At 37.9% G+C, this 21,738-nt stretch overlaps 1 protein-coding gene across 2 annotated transcripts in view; it reads right to left on the bottom strand.

The window, feature by feature from the left end:
- Nucleotides 1–19,409, bottom strand: part of ADTRP (androgen dependent TFPI regulating protein) — a 153,922-nt gene extending 134,513 nt beyond the window's left edge. For both annotated transcript variants that reach the window (XM_056823435.1, XM_056823434.1), the window contains exon 1: nt 17,978–19,409. In XM_056823435.1, the coding sequence (XP_056679413.1) occupies nt 17,978–18,130 (153 nt within the window). In that variant the 5' untranslated portion in view covers nt 18,131–19,409. The remainder of the gene's footprint in view (nt 1–17,977) is intronic.
- Nucleotides 19,410–21,738: the final 2,329 nt, after the last annotated feature.

Consider the following 21,738-nt stretch of genomic DNA (forward strand, 5'->3'; position numbering starts at 1 on the left):
CAGCCCAGAACACCAAGTCTGAGTCCGAGGCAGCAAAGGCAACCTCAGAGCCCCACGGCCTGCTATTCTGAAGGCCACATCCTGAAAACAACCTAATCCAGTCGAGGGGGCACTCAGACAGCAGGGAAACAGAGAGGGACAGGGGGAGCTCATAACCCCTTGGGAGGAGCCCTCAGAGATCTGGGAAGCCGCGGCCCCTCCCCCTCAGAGAGCAGGGTCCTCTGGAACAACAGCAACCCTCAGGGCTGGCAAAAGGGCCTAGGGAGCCGGCTATTCTGAAGGCCACATCCTGAAAACAATCTGACCCAGTCGAGGGGGCACCCAGACAGCAGGGAAATAGAGAGATGGGGGGAGCTTGTAAACCCCTGGCTGGATCCCTCCATCCCAGTCTCAAGTCCCTGCCTCAGGGCACACTCAATTCAACCAAGGGAAAGCTAATCTTCTTATCAGGAGCCCTCGCCCAGAGCTCCCGGAAGCCTCGGCCCCTCCCCCTCAGAGAGCAGGGTCTTCAGAAACAACAGTAACCCTCAGGGCTGGCAAAAGGACCCCAGGACCGGCTATTCTGAAGGCCGCTTCCTGAAAACAACCTGACCCAGTCGAGGGGGCACCCAGACAGCAGGGAAACAGAGAGAAGGGGGAGCTTATAACCCCCTGGCTGGATCCCTCCATCCTAGTCTCAGGTCCCTGCCTCAGGGCACACTCAATTCAACCCAGGGACACACCAGCAATACCTGGCTTCCTAGGGAAGACAGAAGAACAACTTCATAGAAAGGACAATCTTCCTGGGGCTAAAACCTCTGAACACCAGACAGAGATAAGAAAAGCTAACCCTTCCCACTCAGATAGAGATGGCAAACTACACTGAAGCACAAAAGCCCCCAAATTTAAAAAAAAAAAAAACAAGAAAAAGGGGGCAACTTTGGATACACTTTATGGAGCAAAAATACAAAACACAGAGGAAACAGAAGAGGAAACACAAGCAAATGCTCCGAAACCTTCCAAAGGAAATGGAAACTCTCCACAAACCCATGAAGAATTTGAATCAGAAATGATCAAAATAGATGGAAGCCTTCTGGGAGGAAAAGTGGGAAATAATGTAAAAGAAATTCACGCATCTACAAACCCAATTTGACCAAACTGAAAAGGAAAACCAGGCCTTAAAACAAGAACTAATAAAGCAAAACCAAAAAATCCAGGAAATTAGAAGAGAACATAAAATATCTCACTGACAAGGTGACAGATTTGGAAAATAGAGGGAGAAGAGATAATTTAAGAATAATTGGACTTCCAGAAAAGTCAGAAATAAACAGCAAACTCGACATCGTAGTACAAGATATAATTAAAGAAAATTGCCCAGAGATTCTAGAACAAGGGGGCAATACAGCCACTGACAGAACTCACAGAACACCCTCTACACTAAACCCCCAAAAGACAACTCCCAGGAATGTAATTGCCAAATTCCAAAGCTCTCAAACAAAAGAAAAACTCCTACAAGAAGCCAGAAAAAGACAATTTAGATATAAAGGAATGCCAATCAGGGTCACCCAAGACCTTGCAAGTTCTACTCTGAATGATCGTAAGGCATGGAACATGAAGTTCAGAAAGTCAAGAGAGCTGGGTCTCCAACAAAGAATCAACTACCCAGCAAAACTGACTATATACTTCCAAGGGAAAGTATGGGCATTCAACAAAATAGAGGATTTCCAAGTTTTTGCAATGAAAAGACCAGAGCTCTGTGGAAAATTTGATATTGAAAATCAAAGAGCATGGAATACCTGAAAAGGTAAATATTAAGGAAAGGGAAAAGGAGAAAAATCTTATCTTCTTCTTTTACTCAAACTCTCTTCTATAAGGACTACATTTATATCAATCTATGTATACTAACATGTGGGGAAAATGTAATGTGTAAATAGGGGGAAAAGAAAGACCAAATAGAATAATCTTTCTCACACAAAGATTCACATGGGAAGGGGAGGGAAAGAAAACTCTTATAAGAAGGAGAGGAAGAGAGTTTTTACTTAAACCTTAATCTCAGGGAAATCAACTCTGAGAGGGAAAAACATCCAGATCCATTGGGATCTTGAATTCTATCTCACCCAATAAGGGTAGGGAGAAGGGAAAACCAAGGGGGAAGGGGGGGAGGGAAAACAAAAGGGGAGGGAAAGAGAGGGGGGAGGGGAGGGAACAAAAGGGGAGGGACTAAAAAGGGAAACATATCAAGGGAGGGGATAAGGGGGACTGATTTAAAGTAAATCACTGGACTAAAAGGTAGAGTCGAAGAAAAAAAGGTTAGAATTAGGGAAGGTTATCAAAATGCAAGGGAGTCCACAAATGACAGTCATAACTTTGAATGTGAATGGGATGAACTCACCCATAAAATGTAGATGAATAGCAGAATGGATTAGAATCCAAAACCCTACCATATGTTGTCTTCAAGAAATACACATGAGGCGGGTTGACACCCACAAGGTCAGAATTAAAGGATGTAGTAAGACCTTCTGGGTCTCAACTGACAGAAAGAAGGCAGGAGTGGTAATCATGATATCTGATAAAGCCAAAGCAAAAATAGACCTGATCAAAAGGGATAGGGAAGGTAATTATATTTTGTTAAAAGGGACTTTAGATAATGAGGAAATATCACTAATCAACATGTATGCACCAAATAATATAGCACCCAAATTTCTAATGGAGGAACTAGGAGAATTGAAGGAAGAAATAGACAGTAAAACCATATTAGTGGGAGACTTAAACCAACCATTATCAAATTTAGATAAATCAAATCAAAAAATAAATAAGAAAGAGGTAAAAGAAGTGAATGAAATCTTAGAAAATTTAGAATTAATAGACATATGGAGAAAAATAAATAGGGATAAAAAGGAATACACCTTCTTCTCAGCACCACATGGCACATTCACAAAAATTGACCATACATTAGGTCACAGAAACATAGCACACAAATGCACAAAAGCAGAAATAAGGAATGCAGCCTTCTCAGATCACAAGGCAATAAAAATAATGATCATTAATGGTACATAGAAAACCAAATCAAAAACTAATTGGAAATTAAACAATATGATACTCCAAAATCGTTTAGTTAGAGAAGAAATCATAGAAACAATTAATAACTTCATCGAGGAAAATGACAATGGCGAGACATCCTTTCAAACCTTTTGGGATGCAGCCAAAGGGGTAATCAGAGGTAAATTCATATCCCTGAGTGCTTATATTAACAAACTAGGGAGAGCAGAGATCAATCAATTGGAAATTAAAATGAAAAAACTCAAAAGCAATCAAATTAAAAACTCCCAGCAGAAAACCAAACTAGAAATCCTAAAAATTAAGGGAGAAATTAATAAAATCGAAAGTGATAGAACTATTGATTTAATAAATAAGACAAGAAGCTGGTACTTTGAAAAAACAAACAAAATAGACAAAGTACTGGTCAATCTAATTAAAAAAAGGAAGGAAGAAAAGCAAATTAACAGCATCAAGGATGAAAAGGGGGACAGCACCTCCAAGGAAGAGAAAATTAAGGCAATCATTAAAAATTACTTTGCCCAGTTATATGGCAATAAATACACCAATTTAGGTGATATGGATGAATATATACAAAAATACAAACTGCCTTGACTAACAGAAGAAGAAATAGAATTCTTAAATAATCCCATATCAGAAAATGAAATCCAACAAGCCATCAAAGAACTCCCTAAGAAAACATCCCCAGGGTCTGATGGATTTACCAGTGAATTCTATCAAACATTCAGAGAACAGCTAACTCCAATACTATATAAACTATTTGACATAATAAGCAAAGAGGGAATTCTACCAAACTCCTTTTATGACACAAACATGGTACTGATTCCAAAAGAATCTCTACCCTTTGATCCAGCCATAGCACTGCTGGGTCTGTACCCCAAAGAAATAATGGACAAAAAGACTTGTACAAAAATATTCATAGATGCGCTCTTTGTGGTGGCCAAAAATTCGAAAACGAGGGGATGCCCATCAATTGGGGAATGGCTGAGCAAATTGTTGTATATGTTGGTGATGGAATACTATTGTGCTAAAAGGAATAATAAAGTGGAGGAATTCCATGGAGACTGGAACAACCTCCAGGAAGTGATGCAGAGCGAAAGGAGTAGCACCAGGAGAACATTGTACACAGAGACTAATACACTGTGGTATAATGGAATGTAATGGACTTCTCCATTAGGGGCGGTGTAATGTCCCTGAACAATCTGCAGGTATCTAGGAGAAAAAACACTATTCATAAGCAGAGGATAAACTGTGGGACTAGAAACACCGAGGAAGAGCAACTGCCTGACTACAGCGGTTGAGGAGACATGACAGAGGAGAGACTCTAAACGAAACTCTAATGCAAATATTAATAACAGGGCAATGGGTTTGAATCAAGAACACATGTGATACCCAGTGGAATCACACGTTGGCTATGGGGGGTGGGGGGGGAGGAAAAGAAAATGATCTTTGTCTTTAACGAATAATGCTTGGAAATGATCAAATAAAATATTATAAAATTTAAAAAAAATTTAAAAAAGAAATTACAGTGTAAATTGTGCTTACATTCACAATAATCTAAAGATGTGGTGTTAATACTCAGTGTAACAAAATTGGTTTGTATGGGCTTTTATCTGAATTGGGGGAAATAGAATAATCATGAAAGATGGAGAAGACTTGCTATTTGGGATAAATGGTACCATGATAACATGATGGAGAGAAAGCAGAAATGCTCAATTATTATTTTTGTTTCTATATTCTCTAAAGGAATTTTTTGAAAAATGGCTAATTGGTATCTAATTGGTATCCAAAATTAGCAGGGAAATGGCATTAAAGACCCTATCCAGAAGTTCAAATAACTCAGATGAAGGAAATATTAGAGGGCTGAAAGATCTTTGAAATGATCTTGAAGAATTGGAAATGTACCACAGGATTAGTTAGGAATAAATGATTTTTTGACTAAAAAAAAGATAATTCAGGTTTCAAGTTATAGGAAAGGGAGGAGAGGAAGAAGAGGAGAAAGGAGGACAAAAATGTGAGGAATGGTATCATTCATTCATTTGATAAACATTCATTCATATATATATATATATGTATATATATATATACATATATATATATAACTTTGATTTCAATTCTTCCTAAAATTCTAGAATCAATTAATAAAAAGATGGCTAGTGAATTACTAGAAAGGGAAATAATGACCAGAGAAATCCAATTCAAATTTAACAGTAACAAATTATTCCAGACTAGCCTCAATTCCTTTTTTTTTTTGATAGGGTTAAAAACAGTTAAATAAGGGGTATTCTGTCTGAAGTTCATGAAGGCAAATGAGAAAACATTTCATATTATCTTTATAGATTTTTTAAAAGTTATAGGCTAGAACATAATACAGTTATATAAAATTAGACTACCTGCTACTAGGGGCTTTATGTTAAAACTTCAGACAGGACAGAGAAGACAGAAAAGTGCATTATGGTATATAAGGCTAGAATTTGGAAGGGGCTGCTGAGATGGAGATATAAATTTGAGGGTCATTCACATAAAGGTTCTAATTGAAATTTTGGAAGTGAATATGCAGAAGCAAAGAACATGGAGGGAGAAGAAAAAGAGGAAGAAAAAAGTGAGAGAGAGGGAAAGGGAGGAGAGGAAGAGGAGGAGAAAGGAGGACAAAAATGTGAGGAATGGTATCATTCATTCATTTGATAAACATTCATTCATTAAATAAACATTTATTTCCACTTAACATGTTAAAACTCCAGTGCTCCGTGTTGAGAAAGACAAAAATAAAAACTGATTTACTTACAGGATACTATTATTCAGATAGATCAGAACCTCTTCATAATACTGGTGCTTAAAGCTACACTAAGACTTTGAGGACACCCTGCATAATAGTGAACTGTTGTTATTATGGTTCTTTTCTAATGCACCAACATTAGAAAAGGGTTCTATTCTAATAAAATTTAAAGTTGCATTAGGACTTTGGGGATGCCCTGTTTAGCACTTTAATTTTACAATGTAAAAAGGCTAAAGTTTTTATCAGATTTTTGCTTTATTTAACTTGTGTTCCAAGACACATAATTTGATCTGCAGTGTATCAGATATGTGTAAATATAAGCTATGTTTCTGAAAGTGTCATAAAATTCTTTAGCAAGAAGTATTAAAGATTGGCTTGGTTCTAAGCTGTTTCATAACAAGCTAATTATAGAGTATTAAGAAACATCTGGTCTATTGACTTAATTTTTCCATTTTATCTAGATGTCTGTCCTAGTGTAAGCATAGCTTAATTCTACTGATCTCGACTTGGGCTAGTCTTCCAACATAATCATTCCTAGGTTGTATGGGCCATAACATAACTTAGTGTCAGTAAAAGAAGTCTTGAGGATCAAGTAATAAAGTAATATGCCTCTAGATCTGCCCCCTTCCCTTTCTTGCTCTCTCTCTCTCTCTCTCTCTCTCTCTCTCTCTCTCTCTCTCGCTCTCGCTCTCGCTCTCGCTCTCTCGCTCTCTCTCTCTCTCATGCACACACACACACACACACACACACACACACACACAGAGGAATATGTTTTCCTTATAAGTGAAAAGAAAAATGTTTTCCTAACAGTTTTCCATGCATCCTCAGGCTTACTTATAGAAGTAAAGAATGCTACATTGCTGCCAAAATGAAATGTTCATGTATGAAAGACTGTAATATACTGTCCTCAAGAGATTCATTGAGCTCCAGGCAACCCATGGAGCAGTCATGGGAATCATGGAAGCCTAGAGTGCACTATAGGATCTGGAGTCATCATCTCTAGTTGATAGTGCCTTTTCCTCTTATATTACCTTCTCTGTGTATTTATGTACTTATTCATGTATGTACCTTGTATGTATATAGTTGTTTTGATCTCCTCTTGATAGAAAGTGAACTACCTGCAAGTAGAGACTTTTTTTCACTTTTCTTTGAATTCCTGCACTTAACATGATGCTTCATGCAAGGTTTAATTAATGCCTGTTGATTGACTGATTTGATTTTTGCTTAAACCAACAAACAATTTGATTCAACTAACATGTAAGTGCTCAGTAGAGACAAAGACAAATGGATTTCATCCAGATGTCAGTTCAGAGAAGTCTTTCCTTACTCAAATTAGAAAAATTTATTTTAAGAGTGTATTGCAAGTATTGTGTTCCCAATTTGATAAAACATTTATTAAGTGGCCAAGCAGCAAGTCTATACTAGACAACAGCGGAAGGGAAACGTCATAAATCATGTTTATATAGAAATTTCCAGTATTGAAAGGATTTTTCTCATAATAACTTTGTGAGTTAAGTGGTAGAAGTATTTTTATCTCTGATTAACAGATAAGGAAACTGAGTGTCTGAGAGGGAGACTTGTCCATGATCACACAGCTAATATGTGAAAATTCAAACCCAGATCTCCTAACTCCAAGCCAACAAGACAGTCTACCACACCGTCTCCAGGGGATGAAGGACATAGTCCTTGGTCCCAAGGAGCTTGCATACATATATATTTATGCTTGGTGACTATTTAGTGTTGAAAGTTTAATGGGTAGTCCAAGACTCCCAATATGGGACCCTGGGCTCACATTGACCAGATTTGATTCTAGAGGCTGATGGCCAAAAGGGTCACATTCTCTCATTGGCTTATTGCATTGACCTGGGTTACTTAAAACAAACTCCTTATATACTCAGAATATAGCTTCAGTGTAAGTTTCCCCTGATGTTGGAAATGGGTTTTTTTAGCTCCCATGTAAGTACTGAAAGTGTCAAATATGTATCAGATTTAGGTCAGCATTTATTGCACTCTTACATTGTTTTTGTTATCATTTTATTCAGTTAGGTCTGACTCTTCATGACCTCATTTGAAGTTTTCTTAGAAATGTTATTGGAGTGGTTTCCCATTTCTCTCTCCAGCTCATTTTACAGATTAGGAAACTGAGGTTAAATGACTTGCCCAGGGTCCCAGAGGTAGCAAGTGTCCAAGGCCATAGTTGAGCCTACATCTTCCTAATTCCAGACCTGGCACTCTATGCAGCACCTAAGACTTTACAAATGTATTTGGGGGAATCTGGGCCTCAACTTACAAAAGTTCACAGGAGTCCCATAACCCTGTGCCACAAAACAGAATATAAGGAATTGGTTATAAGGAATAAAAATCCAGAGGGAAAATCTGTCCTTAGGGATATCTGTGATCTTCTCACCTAGTCCAACTCCCAATCATATATTGTAACAACTACTGGCACAACATCTCTGGGATTTGGTAGGTCTTCCCCATTTGGGAAAAAGGGAAACTAATCCAAGATCCATATCCTTTGGATATGGAAGTTTAGGGGACTCTTGAGAAAAGAAGAAAAGAAAGGGAGTCCAGTGGTAATGGCTTGGTTGCCCATCTGCAGTTCCCTTCTTTAGGACTATAAGAGATGATTTCTAAATGGACAAGTGGTGAGGTGTGTGCTTGTATATAGTTTTGTCACAGGTGCTTTCTTGGGTAGCAGAGGGCACTAAACAAACCTGACCCTGTCTTGTTCTGTTTAATTATGTTTTTCTTAATTTAAAAAAAAAGTAAAAATGTATTAAAGAATACATTTGCTAGATTTAATATTTTTTTCTCCTCAACACATATGATTGACTCTAAACTCATGTTGCTTCTTGTCCCTTTGTCTGAAGCATGAGGGCATAATTGGAATCCCACAGGAACATGACCTTTCTTAGCACAGGTCTGGGAGTTCCACCTCCAGCCCATTATTAGAGAGTTTTGCTTTCTATCTGTTGACATAGAAACAAGCTACTTCATTACTACATAAGGGCAGAATTACTAAAAACATGGGACCTGTTTTATAAATCTGCTCCATAGACAATAGTGTTCTAACAACACTCTGCCCAAAAATGTATTCAAGAGGCATTTTATTGTTTTTAATTTTTTACAAAGATATATTTATTGAGAAAATATAGAGAAAGCAGAAATGTAAACATATCTATCCAAATCATCAACATGTTCACCTCTCTACCACATTAGTTTTGGGGACAGTGCACTAAAATTCAAAGTGATGGAAATAACCATTCCTTCCTTCAAATAATTAATGACCGAGTGTGTCATAGTCAATGATAAATTTTTCTCTTTCTTTTTTTTTAAATTTATTTAAAAACCCTTCTGTCTTGGAATCAATACTGTGTATTGCTTCCAAGGCAGAAGAGTAGTAAGGGCTAGGCAATGGGGGTTAAATGACTTGCCCAGGGTCATACAGCTGGGAAGTATCTGAGGCCACATCTGAACCCAGGATCTCCCATCTCTAGGCCTGGTTCTCACTCCAATGAGCTACCCAGCTACCCCCAGTTTTTCTCTTTCTTGTAGGACATAATGTCTTCTTCTGGGACAGTCCACTGCTGCACTGGATTGAATATACAACCCCTCTGAGATTATTTCTTCTTACCTTTTCTGACATTTTAAATGGGATGCATTTAGAAAAAATTATACCACACTATCTCATTAAGAATAAAATAAGATTAATCTTTTCCTTCATGTACCTGTACTTTCTTAATGCTTAAAGATAGATAACTCATTATGAGAGAGAATGCAGGGCAGGTTTGCTCTCAGGCCCAAACTTCACAAATTTCAAGAGAAAGAAAAAAACTCAGTAAACGATCAGAACACAAATAAGCCAATAGAGAATATAAAATAATCAGAAAGAAAAACAAGTAAAACAACAAAGCAAACTCAAAATATTACTTGCAAACATGAAAAAATGAGCTATATTGATAGATAAAAGAAAATCTGACAGACACCATAGAGAACACAGGGAACACTAACATAAGAATAGCTCAAAAGAGAAAAAAGATATGAGAAGAAATTCAGAATGAGTTTTGGTCAGAAATTAGAACTCTCAGTGAGGGATTTAAAAATATAATTAGCAGACTTGGGAAAAAATGAATTCATGATGAAGAAATGATCTAAAGAAGCAAAAGAGAGAAGAACAGATTTGGAACACAATCCTCTTCTGGCACTCAGATTTAAAATGAGAATACTAAATGAGAAAATAAGAATTTAAAATAAGGAAAACAATGGCATGGGCCCTTGGAGTGTTTGAGGAGTCTGAAACCACTCCAAGGCATGGTGACTAGTTTGGTTAAAGCTTTCTTGACTTTCCCTCTTTAGGGAGAGGCCTCTCCAACCTCAGAAATCCACATGTTCATTTGTAGTACAAGTGTTACTATGGTGATATGAGTAAGCACAACCTGGGTTGCTTCCTTCTTTCCAACCACAGCACACCACTTTGGGTGGGAAGGAAACATGCTCCTCAGATTTTCCTATTTTCTTCTTTGTCAATAATTTCATCCCTTTTGAAAACTTGCCAGTTATCACACATTCACGTTGCTTCACTTGCATCTGTCAAGATGCCAACATGCCAACCTCGTGTACAGGGTGGTGGTATTGTTTTCTGCTGATCGCTATCAGTGTTGCTATGTCATAATCATCATCAATAATGAATATTTACTTAGCACCCCCAGGGGAGCTCCCAGCTGCTGAGGAGAGAGGAGTACCTTGCCAGTACAGATACACAGAGGTATAATACCTGAAGTAAGACTCTGGTAGATGCCCTAATTCTTGGTTTATTGAAAGTCAGTGTAGTAAAATTTATGAGTCTAGTGTGAGTCAGGATCAGGTTCCCAAAGGAAGAAGATTTTAAGTTTTTATTGACTCCTGGTGCTGGGCAGGAACCTGTCTATTATGACAGGACAGAGTGATTAATGACTTGCATCTATTTAGAACTTTTTGGAGGGTAAAAACTGGAAAACTACAATAAAATGACATAAATCATTCTAGTTTGGTCTATCTTTAGAACAAATGTGGCCATCATTTAGATTTTTCTTGTCAGTCTTTGCCTGCCCAAGGAAAGTGGAGCAAATTGTTTCTTCTCATTCAAAGCTTGTTCAATGTCGCTTTCCTATGAATGTTTTGCCTGAGTTGTTTCTGTGTCTTCTCTAGTCCTACCTATGGTCAAGGACTCCCTTGAGCCTTTCCTTGTGCCCCTTTCTCATGCTGATCTGAGCAGATGTTCTTCAAAGATGTTAGCTATCCTTTCATATTACTAAATAACGAACTTACTGCCTAGAACACAGCTCAGTTGACATTGTTTTTAATAAGGATAGTAATTAAAACAAAAGCTATGGCTAAGGGAAATTTAATATATAGATATACTGTATACCTTCCATAAAAATCGTGAAACAATATAATCTTAGTCCTGGAAGAGAACTGAAGAGATCACTGAGTCTCTCTGTTCTCCTGCCTTTGCAGTACTCTTACCAAACCACTGCAGGAAGATAAGCACATTTTCTTATCTACTTAGGTAAAATCTCTGAGGGTATTATAGCTTTGGGCTTACATGAATAGGGATGTCTCTTTGTGGCTTTCTATAAATCATTGTCACTGGCTCATATCTTTGCCCAGAGTTTTCCCACAGAACATCAGAAATTAGCTTATGTCAGATTCCCCAGAAAGAATTTTAGAAGCACTCAGCTCCCATGCAAACACCCAGACTACCATCAAACAGGACAAGCTTTATGAAACCAGATAAACATGCAGATAAGAAAGGACTCTCATCCAAGTCCACACAGTTGAAGTTACTCTCCTTCCTTTTTTTTTCAGTTGAATTTCTAACCTTCCTAAAGATCTATGTAGACTCATGTCAAATCTTCTTTATAAGGGATAAGACCTCAGGGTTGCTAGAGATTTGAATAAACCATCTTTTAAGTGAATGCTACCCACTACAGGTGAAGTCATCCAGATTTATAGTATTATATTAGAGCTGAGAAACTCATTAGAGCAAAGAATTATGGGTTGATAGATCATCCTTCATTCTCTAGACTTGTACAGTCTAAAGAACTTATAGTAGAGGGCAAGATCTAGGCTTGCTCCCTTACACTATGGTACTATCTCTTGCAACTCTGACTGGCTCCTCATGGTACTAGAATTCCTCTATTTGGTCTAAGAACTTGGTATTGTCCAGAGATACTTCATTTTCTCTGAAGAAGTCTTGGTTCAGGAACCCTACCACTCTGGGATTTAGTAGGTTTTCCAACTTAGCTCCATCCCAGTCTTCAAATACATTTCACCTCACTATACCCTTTGGGTTCCAGTTATACTCACCAGCTAGCCAATCTTTACCCATGATGCTCTGTCCCTCTTTCCATGCCTTTGCATAAATTGTTACCCATGCCTGAAATGCTCTCTTTCTCATCTTCTCAGAACCCCTGGCTTACTTCAGGACAACAGCCAACAGGATTTTGACGGGATGTTAGATATGAAAAGTATGAAACTCAAAAGAAGAGAGTTTTCTGAGTTATTAAAATAAAGGGAGAACCTGAAAGTGACAATAGGGAGTCAGGAGTATTCCATTTCCCCTACCTCAGTTAGTTAGCTGAAGAGAAAGGATAAGAGTACAGCCAGTACTAGACCAGGGAGGTTGTGTCATCACAGGTGGAGGAAGGGGAGCCAGATTTCTGTAATAGCTAGTAGATACAAGTATTGAAGAGGAAAAGATTTAAAATGAAGAGAAGTTTGTTACCTATGGAACAGGCATTTCAGAGGGCATAGTGAAAGGGGAGGGTGATGTTTAGTTGAAATTTGGGGCAGGATGGTTGAAGGGTTTGAGAATGAGAAATCTGGTGGGAGGGGATTAGAAATGGGGTTTGGATGTTGATCTACAGGAGTTCTGAATCATTGGGATGTGAGGGGTATGATTAGATGTTAAAATGTTTAACCCTGAGTGAAAGGTATCACTCTTATTCCCAAGGAATTTAAAGATTGTTTAGGAGGTAAATTCAAAATGAGATGGATAGTCAGATTGGAGGTCTCAGACAATAACTCCTTTTCCCTCTAAAAACTGGATATTAGGCAAGAGAAGGGAGCAGTCAGAGACAGAAGTCAAACCTGTACAAGAGAAAGAAGTCTCATTCTCTGTGAAATTTCAGCTTCCTTTTCCCTCAAAGGAAAGGTAAAGTAGGAAATGGAAGCCTTGAAGTCAAAAGGGTAGGTTGGTCCTCTTTACATTAGAACCTTTCCATATCCCAGTTATCTTCTGCTATCATAAATAGAAGTTATTGCTTTGGGGCAAATGGAAGATACCAGTGGTCAGAGGAATTCTGGACCAATAAGAGAAGGAAGAATTGGATGTTATCTAATGATTAGCAAGGTGTTACAATAGATCAAACACAGAGTCTGGGGTCTGAGTTTAAGTCCAGTTTCAGATACTTATTAGCTCTGTGACTAGGAAATCATTGTTGCCTTAGTTAAAGTAGGGACCCACTGGAGAAGAGAATGGCAAAATACTCCAGTATCTTTATGAAGAAAACACCATGTACATGTCCACAGAGTCCCAAAGAATCATATGTGACTGAACAATTGAACAACAACAAATGTCCATGCCAACTTTTCCTTTTAAACTCTTACCTTCTGCCTCATAATCAATACTGTGTCTTGATTCCAAGGCAAATAGAGAGGTAAGGGTTAGGCAATGGGGGTTAAATGACTTGCCCAGGGTCACACAGGTAGGAAGTATGAAAGGCCAGGATTTACCATCTCTAGGCTTGGCTTTCAAACCATGGGGGCTCCTCCCCCCAATACCAACCTTTAAATGTATTATCCTATAATCATCTAGGGAAGGAGTTTAAAGAGAGGAAAGAAAAGAGATATGGACAATCCTTTTGGAGACACATACATTAAGAGTTTGAGTAAAGAATGAGAAGCCAGAAAAGGAGACAGAGGAGCAGTTAGGGTTGTAGAAAAAATAAAAGAGAGAGAATATGGTATCATTGAATCAGAAAAAAAGATATCTTTTGATGATTATCAATGATGTCAAACTCAACCTGCAGAGAGGCAAAAGATGAGAGCTTCAAAAGAAAAATATCAAAAGAGCTGGGGATTAGGGTATCATTTGCATTTGGAGTACCATGTCAGCTGGTGGTATTTTATTTGGACAGTTTTTAAAAGAATGACTTCAGTAGAGTTGTAATTTGTACAACAGATTATATGGGAGTGAGGACAGCATGTAGTGGAGAAGTAGAGGCTTTAAGAGTAGAGAATTTTTAGAGAGTTTAGAAATGAAGAAGAAAAGAGAAACAGAATAATAACTGTGAAATAGAAGGGTGAAAGGAAAGCTTTTATAGCATAGTTAAGTTACAGTTTAAATATGTTGGAAGACTCATGTGAAGAAGAAATTGAAGATGTATGAGAATGCTGAATACTGCTGACTGTCTTGCTGATCTTACTCATTCCTGGAGTCGTGATGAATTGCCTCAGGGCTAGTATCACTCCCCCATCTCCATGAGGTGTCTTCTGTCTTTCCTCCTAGAAAGGAAATTAAGCTCCCCTAAGTCTACCCCAATACTAAAATTCTTATAAGCAGCCTTGGTGGTAATGAAAATGTAAAAAGATGCTGCTAGAAGATGGCTAATGAGGTTGACTTTCACCAATGCCAAATGATATAAAGCCCAACAAGACAGTTCAATCACTCTAGTAATGCTGCATGACTGTTGCTGCTGACAGCAGAGATCAATAAATTCTTCACTGAGTGCCTTGGAATACTTTCAAATCAAGCACATAGAAAGTACTATATTAGATGGTAGGGTTCAATTATACATGTGTATCTACATATATACACATACACATTTTGTATATGTACATTTAAATATACATTCTATATGCACACATATATGTATATATTGTGCATTTTATACATGTATGTGCATATGTTTTATACCTATATGAATGTGTGCCTATGTATATATGTAAACAGGCACATAGACAGATAGATAGATATACAGACAGACAGATAGATAGACAGACAGACAGACAGACAGATAGATAGATAAATAGATAGACTATGCAAAAACCTAGAGTCATCTGTTCCTTTTTAGAATTTGGTTGTAAATTTACCAGCCTGAGAATATTTTGCTGTTACTCACTGTAAAACTAGAAGAGTTCATTCTACAAGTTAGATTTTAATAGGATTTTTTAGATTTTCCCTTAAGCCTATTGCTGACAGTGTCTTTCCCAATGCCACCCTGCAGGCCAGGTTTCCCTCTTTAGACCATTACTTCAGGTCCTCCTGGCTGACCTCTTTCTTATCATTTTCCTTTTTCTTCTTTTCAGATATTGACTTTTTTTCTCTGAGAAACTCATAACGAAGGTGACTAACACGGTTCAGCAGCACATTTGGTTCCTTTGTGCCTCTCTTGGTCAAGGACAGAATTCCCCTTTACCAACAGGATGCTGCTGCTGACTATCTTGCTGACTGCCTTGCTAATCCTAGATCCACAAATTGCCTGAGCTGGGATACCGCTCTCCCAACTCCCCAGTCTCCTCTGTGGGCCAAGTAATGGTTTCTCTAGGCTGTGAGTCCCAGGATACTTTATAACCTTGTTTCCCTCCGCCCTCTTGGGCACCCTGGCATTCCAGGCCCAGGAGGGACCCCAGATTGCAATCCCTTCTTGCCTCAATTTATTATTATAATAATCCTTTATTATTACTACGTTGGTAGTCTTCTTTCATTCAAGTTGATGAGAGAAAGAGCTTGACTGAGGAGACAAAGTTCTGGAGGAGGTGGGAGAGAATGGTTTTGAGATATGGAAATGAAAATGGGGAGCTGAAGGACCTCATTAATTGGCTTCGATCTGTTCAGTTCCTTGAGGGTGAGGACCTATTCTTTACATTTTTATCATCATCCTTGAATATATATATATATATATAATGTTCAATAGATATTTGTCAAATAGTTGGGACTGAAAAAGTCAGACAATGGTAAATTATTATCAAGTGCTTGATTGTGTAATGCACAATAATAAGATGCCATTTTCTTTCTAGAATTTTCCCATTGAACAGATAGGGTGGAGTCATATGAAGACTTGGATGACTAGAGTTTGGATTTGATCCAGTAGACAGCAGGGAGCCCCTGTTAGTCCTTGAGCAAGGAAATGGCAAAAGTAAAGCAGTTAAAGGATCATAATAGATGAGGTTAGCCTCAATATGTGGGATAGTTTGGAACAGAGAGGGAGTGGAGACAGAAACTTGTATGGAGCCTAATGTAATAGGTGTGACATAATGAGGGGTGGGACCTCAGGATTGGAGCCAGCCAAATGGACTTGGGTGGTTCTACTGGGAATGGAGTAAAAGGAATAAAGCAGAGAGAGACATTTGAAAGAAGCAATAGGATTTCCTGACTGATTGGATAAGAGAAGAGGAAAGAGCAATACCAGAGTGCTGTGGCTCTACTAACAGAAAAGAGAAAGTGTTGGGACAATGACCTAGTTTGGGATTTTAACAATAAATTTGATTTTTGACATGTTGGCTTTGAATTAATAGAGAGAAATTCAAACTAGAGCTAAAATTAAATAGCTGCAGTCATAGCCCCCAAACATATCCCTCCTTCCATCTTCTATTCCCCATTCTCAAAAATACATGACAGATGCATGCTGCTTAGTTTTCTACTGTGTTGCTGTAGTCTTATAAAAACAATGTGGTTTTTTTTAGCAAATTCTGTGATTAAATCAAGCAGCAGCTTTGCTATTTACAAACACATTGCAGCTGCATTCAAACTGCAATCTGCCAAGCCCATCATGGATCCAAAGGACTCTCTTTATCCAAGACAAGTCCCGCAAGTTGGAACTGGGAGAATGAGACATCACTTCTAGGGCCTTTAGATCAGAAGCCCTCCAACCTCCTTCACTTACAATTTTTGTGCTTCATTTTCTCTAGCAAGACAGAACTTTCAGAAAAACCTTTCTTTTCTAAATTAATAGCATGATTAACTAAGTCTCTAAACTTTGCTCCCTTGTCCCAAACCAAGAAAGCCATAATCCTAGTTGCAGGATCTTTGTCAAGTGTTCCTGAATTCCTTGCCATGCAATAGTCCAGGGAATAAGTCTTTATTCAGCCAGGGACTGTGCTAAGCTCTTTACAAATGTTATCTCCTGATCCTTAGAATATCCTTGTGGGGTAGGTGCTATTTTTTATCACTATTTTACAGTTGTGTGAACTGAGGCAGACAAAAGTTAAATAACTTTCCCAGGCTTACACAGCTAATACATCTCTGAGACTGAATTTGCACCCTCATTGTCTTGACTGAGCCCAGGTTTCTATCCACTGTGCCATCTAGCTGCTTAAATTTTTACCAAACCTGCCAAGTATTCACTACCATAATTTTTTTTGGATTTTTTTCTTCTTGTTTTAAAATGTATGCCCCTCTTCAAAGCATATTTAATATATCTCAATGTCATTTCATTCACAGTTCAATCTTCAGGATACCTTCTACATCTCCAAAAGAGTTTGAAAGACAAAAGAAGGGGCACCGTCATGGGAATAAGTTTCACATATATACTTTTAAAGACTATTTTTGTTGTTGTTGTTCCCTTTTGGTTAGAAACCAAGACTATAAAAATGGAAGTGGGAGCTGAATTTGGCAAAGTGTGTTTGCTGTTTCCAAGGTAAATCTGCTATTCTCTGCGTGCTGAAAAATGGCATGCTTCCTCCATTCAAAATTACACTTCCTACACAACATACGTTGTCCTTATCACCAACTTCCTCAGTACCCTGGAAAAGCTAAAAAGCTTCCGGCCCAGAATGAAAGTCCTTTCTGCCCAGTGGGTGAGATCAATGATGTCATCACCGATGTTTAACTTTTTCACTGAGATCATTAGAGAAGAATTCTGGGTCAGAGTCCTTTCAGAAAACCTCTTGACATTTGGCTTGCCCAGACACCCCTCAGACATTACCCCAAATGAGTTACTTGAGCAAATTGTTTAGGAAAGCAGAATGCCAAAACTCTCAGGCAATGAAAAGGAGGAATACTTAAATAATGGAACTTTTTTCCTTCTTCTAAGAACAAAAGTTTTCTGTCTGGAGGCACAGATGGTAGAAAAGCAAATAGACAGATTGTTCCCTGGTGCAGCACAGACTTAGACTTACCAGATTCAGCACTGTCAAGTATCTCCACTGGCTTCCATACTGTCTCGCTTTTGGTATTTGTTGCTTTGATAGTTGGAAGGAGATATAAAAGTTGATGAAAATATACCATCCCCAAACAAGGAAGTGGTATATGCTCACAAATGTTCTTGCCATGGCTTAGCTCAGACCAAAGTACCAAAAATAGTTTTCCTGCTCATTCAACAACCCAGCAATTGAATCTCTTAACCCCGGTCTATGCTCAATAAAATCACCACCTCCACCCACTCACCTGAAAGTGAATTTCAACACCCCTGAACTTTACTTCCTCTTCTAGTATTCTTTCCTAATAAATGTGGGAGACAGGTTTATGGCAGAGCTTTAGATGTTCAGCATGTAAGTCCATTCATGAATTTTGACATGAAGGCTTATATAAATTTTGTTTTGTTTTTTTTTCTTCTAGATGGGAAGGGATTCTTGAAAGTCTGTGAAATAACCAAACTTCACACTAGTTAGCTAATTGTGAGAAGAGGCAGAGGAAAACCATTCACTGGCTTCCTTACCAAAATTTGATATTGTCATCCATACTACAATGACATACTTCATCAGGTTTTGTTTTTCATCTGCACTGTCCAGAGACAAAGAAAAGAAAAAGAAGATAAAAGAAATATTCATCAGCCCCATACACTAAACAGGAAAGTAAGGTGAGGGTAGAGGTGAGTCAGGGAAAGGAGGCTTTATCTGAGAGTACCTTTGAACTTCCTAGGCAAGAATAACTAATAGATATTATAGTTATTACACATTTGCACAATTATCTTGGGAAATTATAGGAGGCTTGGGGCTGTTCTACAGGTGAAATTTGTATGCAAATTCCATGTCTTTACAAATCTATCAAATATATATTAAATATCTACTCTGTGTCAACTATTTTTGACTACTGGGGATACAAAGCAAAAAATGAAACTGTACATATCTTCAAAGAACTTAAATTTCATTAGGGTAGACATGTATACATATTATATTCAAGAAAAATGCAAGGCAAAAAAAAAGTATTGGAGTGGAGGGCAATAGTTGTTTATGGCTATATATCATTAATTCTCCAGGCCTTGATTTCCTTATCTTCAAAGTAAGAGGGAGGGATAAACTTGGTCAATAAAGATACATCTTCATTCTTTGACTGTTTTGTACTATAGATGAGGGTCTTTCTCCTCATCTATAAATAGATGGCCTCTTTATTCCTTTCCAGGTCTAAATCTAACCTAATCACTGAGGATGCCAAAATGGAGCTAATTACTCTCTCTTTCTCCCTCCTTCTCCCACCAAGAGATGTCTGGTAGGAACAATATCCTAATCCCTTCCCCTATATAATTTAAGCTTGTTTTTTTTTTCCTTTTAAGGTATTGCAGCCATCCTTGAGATATGATTGGTTCATTGGGAAATGTCCATCATTAAGTCACTATTAAGTCTCTTATGTTCAATAAAAAAAAAAAAACCCAAACCTAAGAAACAGCTGAGTTTGAGAATATGCCTTACTCTCATTGAGGCCAGCATATGTTTTGGTTGCCATGTATAGTTCTGTTGGGCATTTCTGTCACAGGAAACCAAAAGAGAGGCTTAAAAATTCTTGATATGCTCAGCATATGGGAAGAGAAAGGCTTGGAAGATGGAATCATTCCCTTTAAAATCTCCTGAGTGGATGACTCTTCATGGCCCTATGGCCAATCCTTTCTGAGACTGTTTAATTGTAGCCCTTGTCCCTGCTTTGCTACTACATCATCCTAAAGTGCCAAGCCCTTCATTACTGAGATCAAACACATATGGGTCACCAGAAAAGGCTAGGGCAATATGGCACCAGAAGCCATCCAATTCTAAGCATAACACATATGACACTAAAAGATGTTCAACTCCAGGCATGCTCCACAACTCCATGATCTGGGGTTGATCAGGAGGGGTTCCTCTAATTACACACATTACACTAAGAGCCTATCACTCTAAGGTAGTAATTGAGCAATCATATCATCTAGTTCATTCCTGTTCAACCCTGGGCAGTGATTTATTTAGGTCTGGTTAATTGAATTCATCAAAGACAGTGAGATGTATGTATGTATGTATTTGTGTGTTTGACTAGTTTCTGATGGACATTTTCCTTCTTTTTTTCTCATTTACTTTTGATGTTGGTACTATATTAATCATTGATCTATTCTTTCAATCTATAAACTTTTTTCTTAGCAAAGAAAAGAGAAGCAAACTTAGAGATAATCATTTCTGCCTTTTCACTCTGGTCTGTTAAAATCATCCTCTCTGTTTTGAGCAGTGAGCCTGTTTCATCTTTGAGCTTCCTCTTCTCTCTTTTCCCTTCTTAGACTAATTCTGTCATGTCATTAATATAAGAACCTCCCAGTGAAGAACTTCCCCTACTCATGCCTATTGTCATTTTCTCAGAAAGTTATGGTTTTAAAGAGTTGCCAAGGGTTCCTGGGATACCTGCCCTTCTTTTCCTTTTCTATATATGCATTTTAAAAAATTCAAGTGGATCAAAAATTTTCTGTGTATTCACAATAATCTCCCTGGAACTTCCTCCTTTTCTTCTTCATGGAAATTGTTTCCTTTTGCATCTTTAGAATTTTCTCATTAAGAGTTTTCCATATGACCTAAGTTGACTTTCCTGGCAGAATTACTGGAATTGGTTCATTGGATTCTACCTTTGCTGACTTTGAATGCTTTGGAATGTGACTCTAAAATTCAGGGTCATGATGAATTATACCACACTTGCCTCTCCTTTATTTCAGAATCAGAAATAGTATATTAATTTCCCTCCCTTCCAGATTCCCTAGAGATTCAAAGCTACTTCAGCAATTAGTTGTATTTGTTAGTGAAATTTAATTCCAATATAAAAATTCCCCCATTTTATTTCTTCATCTTTTTTGTTTATTTATTTTAACATTATGTTTCCAGGTATCTCCCTTCCCCTTTTCCCTCACTAAGTTTTCATTCACAAAAGAGAAGCACACAACTTGACCTTAGTGAATTTTTTATAATTGGTCTTTTGTGTTTCTCTTCTTATGTTTCTTCTCTTTCTTACAGATCAAATTTTCTATTAAATTCTGTTCTTTTCATCAAGAATATCTGAAAGTCTTTTATTGAATTAAATAGCCATTTTCCTGTTGCAGGATTATGCTGATTTTAGTTGGATAGGTTATGCTTGATGTAAATCCAGTTCCTTCGCTCTTCAAAATATAGTATTCTACATCCTCTGTTATTTTTTTCTTCTCTCTTTTTTAAAAAAAATATTTAGTCAATTTAGAACATTATTCCTTGGTTACAAGAATCATATTCTTTCCCTCCCTTTCCTCTCTCCACCCCTTCCCATAGCCAATACACAATTCCACAGGGTTGTACTTGTGTCCCTGATCAGAACCCATTTCCATATTGTTGATGTTTGCACTAGGATTACCATTTAAAGTCTATATCCCCAATCATATCCCCCTCCACCCATTTAATCAAGCAATTGTTTTCTTCTGTGTTTCTACTCCCACAATTTTCCCGCTGAATGTGGATAGCATTCTTTCTCATAGATCCCTCAGAGTTGTTCAGGATCACTGCATTGCCACTAATGGAGAAGTCCATTACATTCGATTGTACCGCAGTGTATCAGTCTCTGTGTACAAGGTTCTCCTGGTTCTACTCCTTTCACTCTGCATCAATTCCTGGATGTCATACCAGTTCACATGGAACTCCTCCAGTTCATTGTTCCTTTGAGCACAATAGTATTCCATCACCAACAT

This window comes from Monodelphis domestica, chromosome 3 (assembly GCF_027887165.1).
Source record: "Monodelphis domestica isolate mMonDom1 chromosome 3, mMonDom1.pri, whole genome shotgun sequence".
NCBI lineage: Eukaryota > Metazoa > Chordata > Mammalia > Didelphimorphia > Didelphidae > Monodelphis > Monodelphis domestica.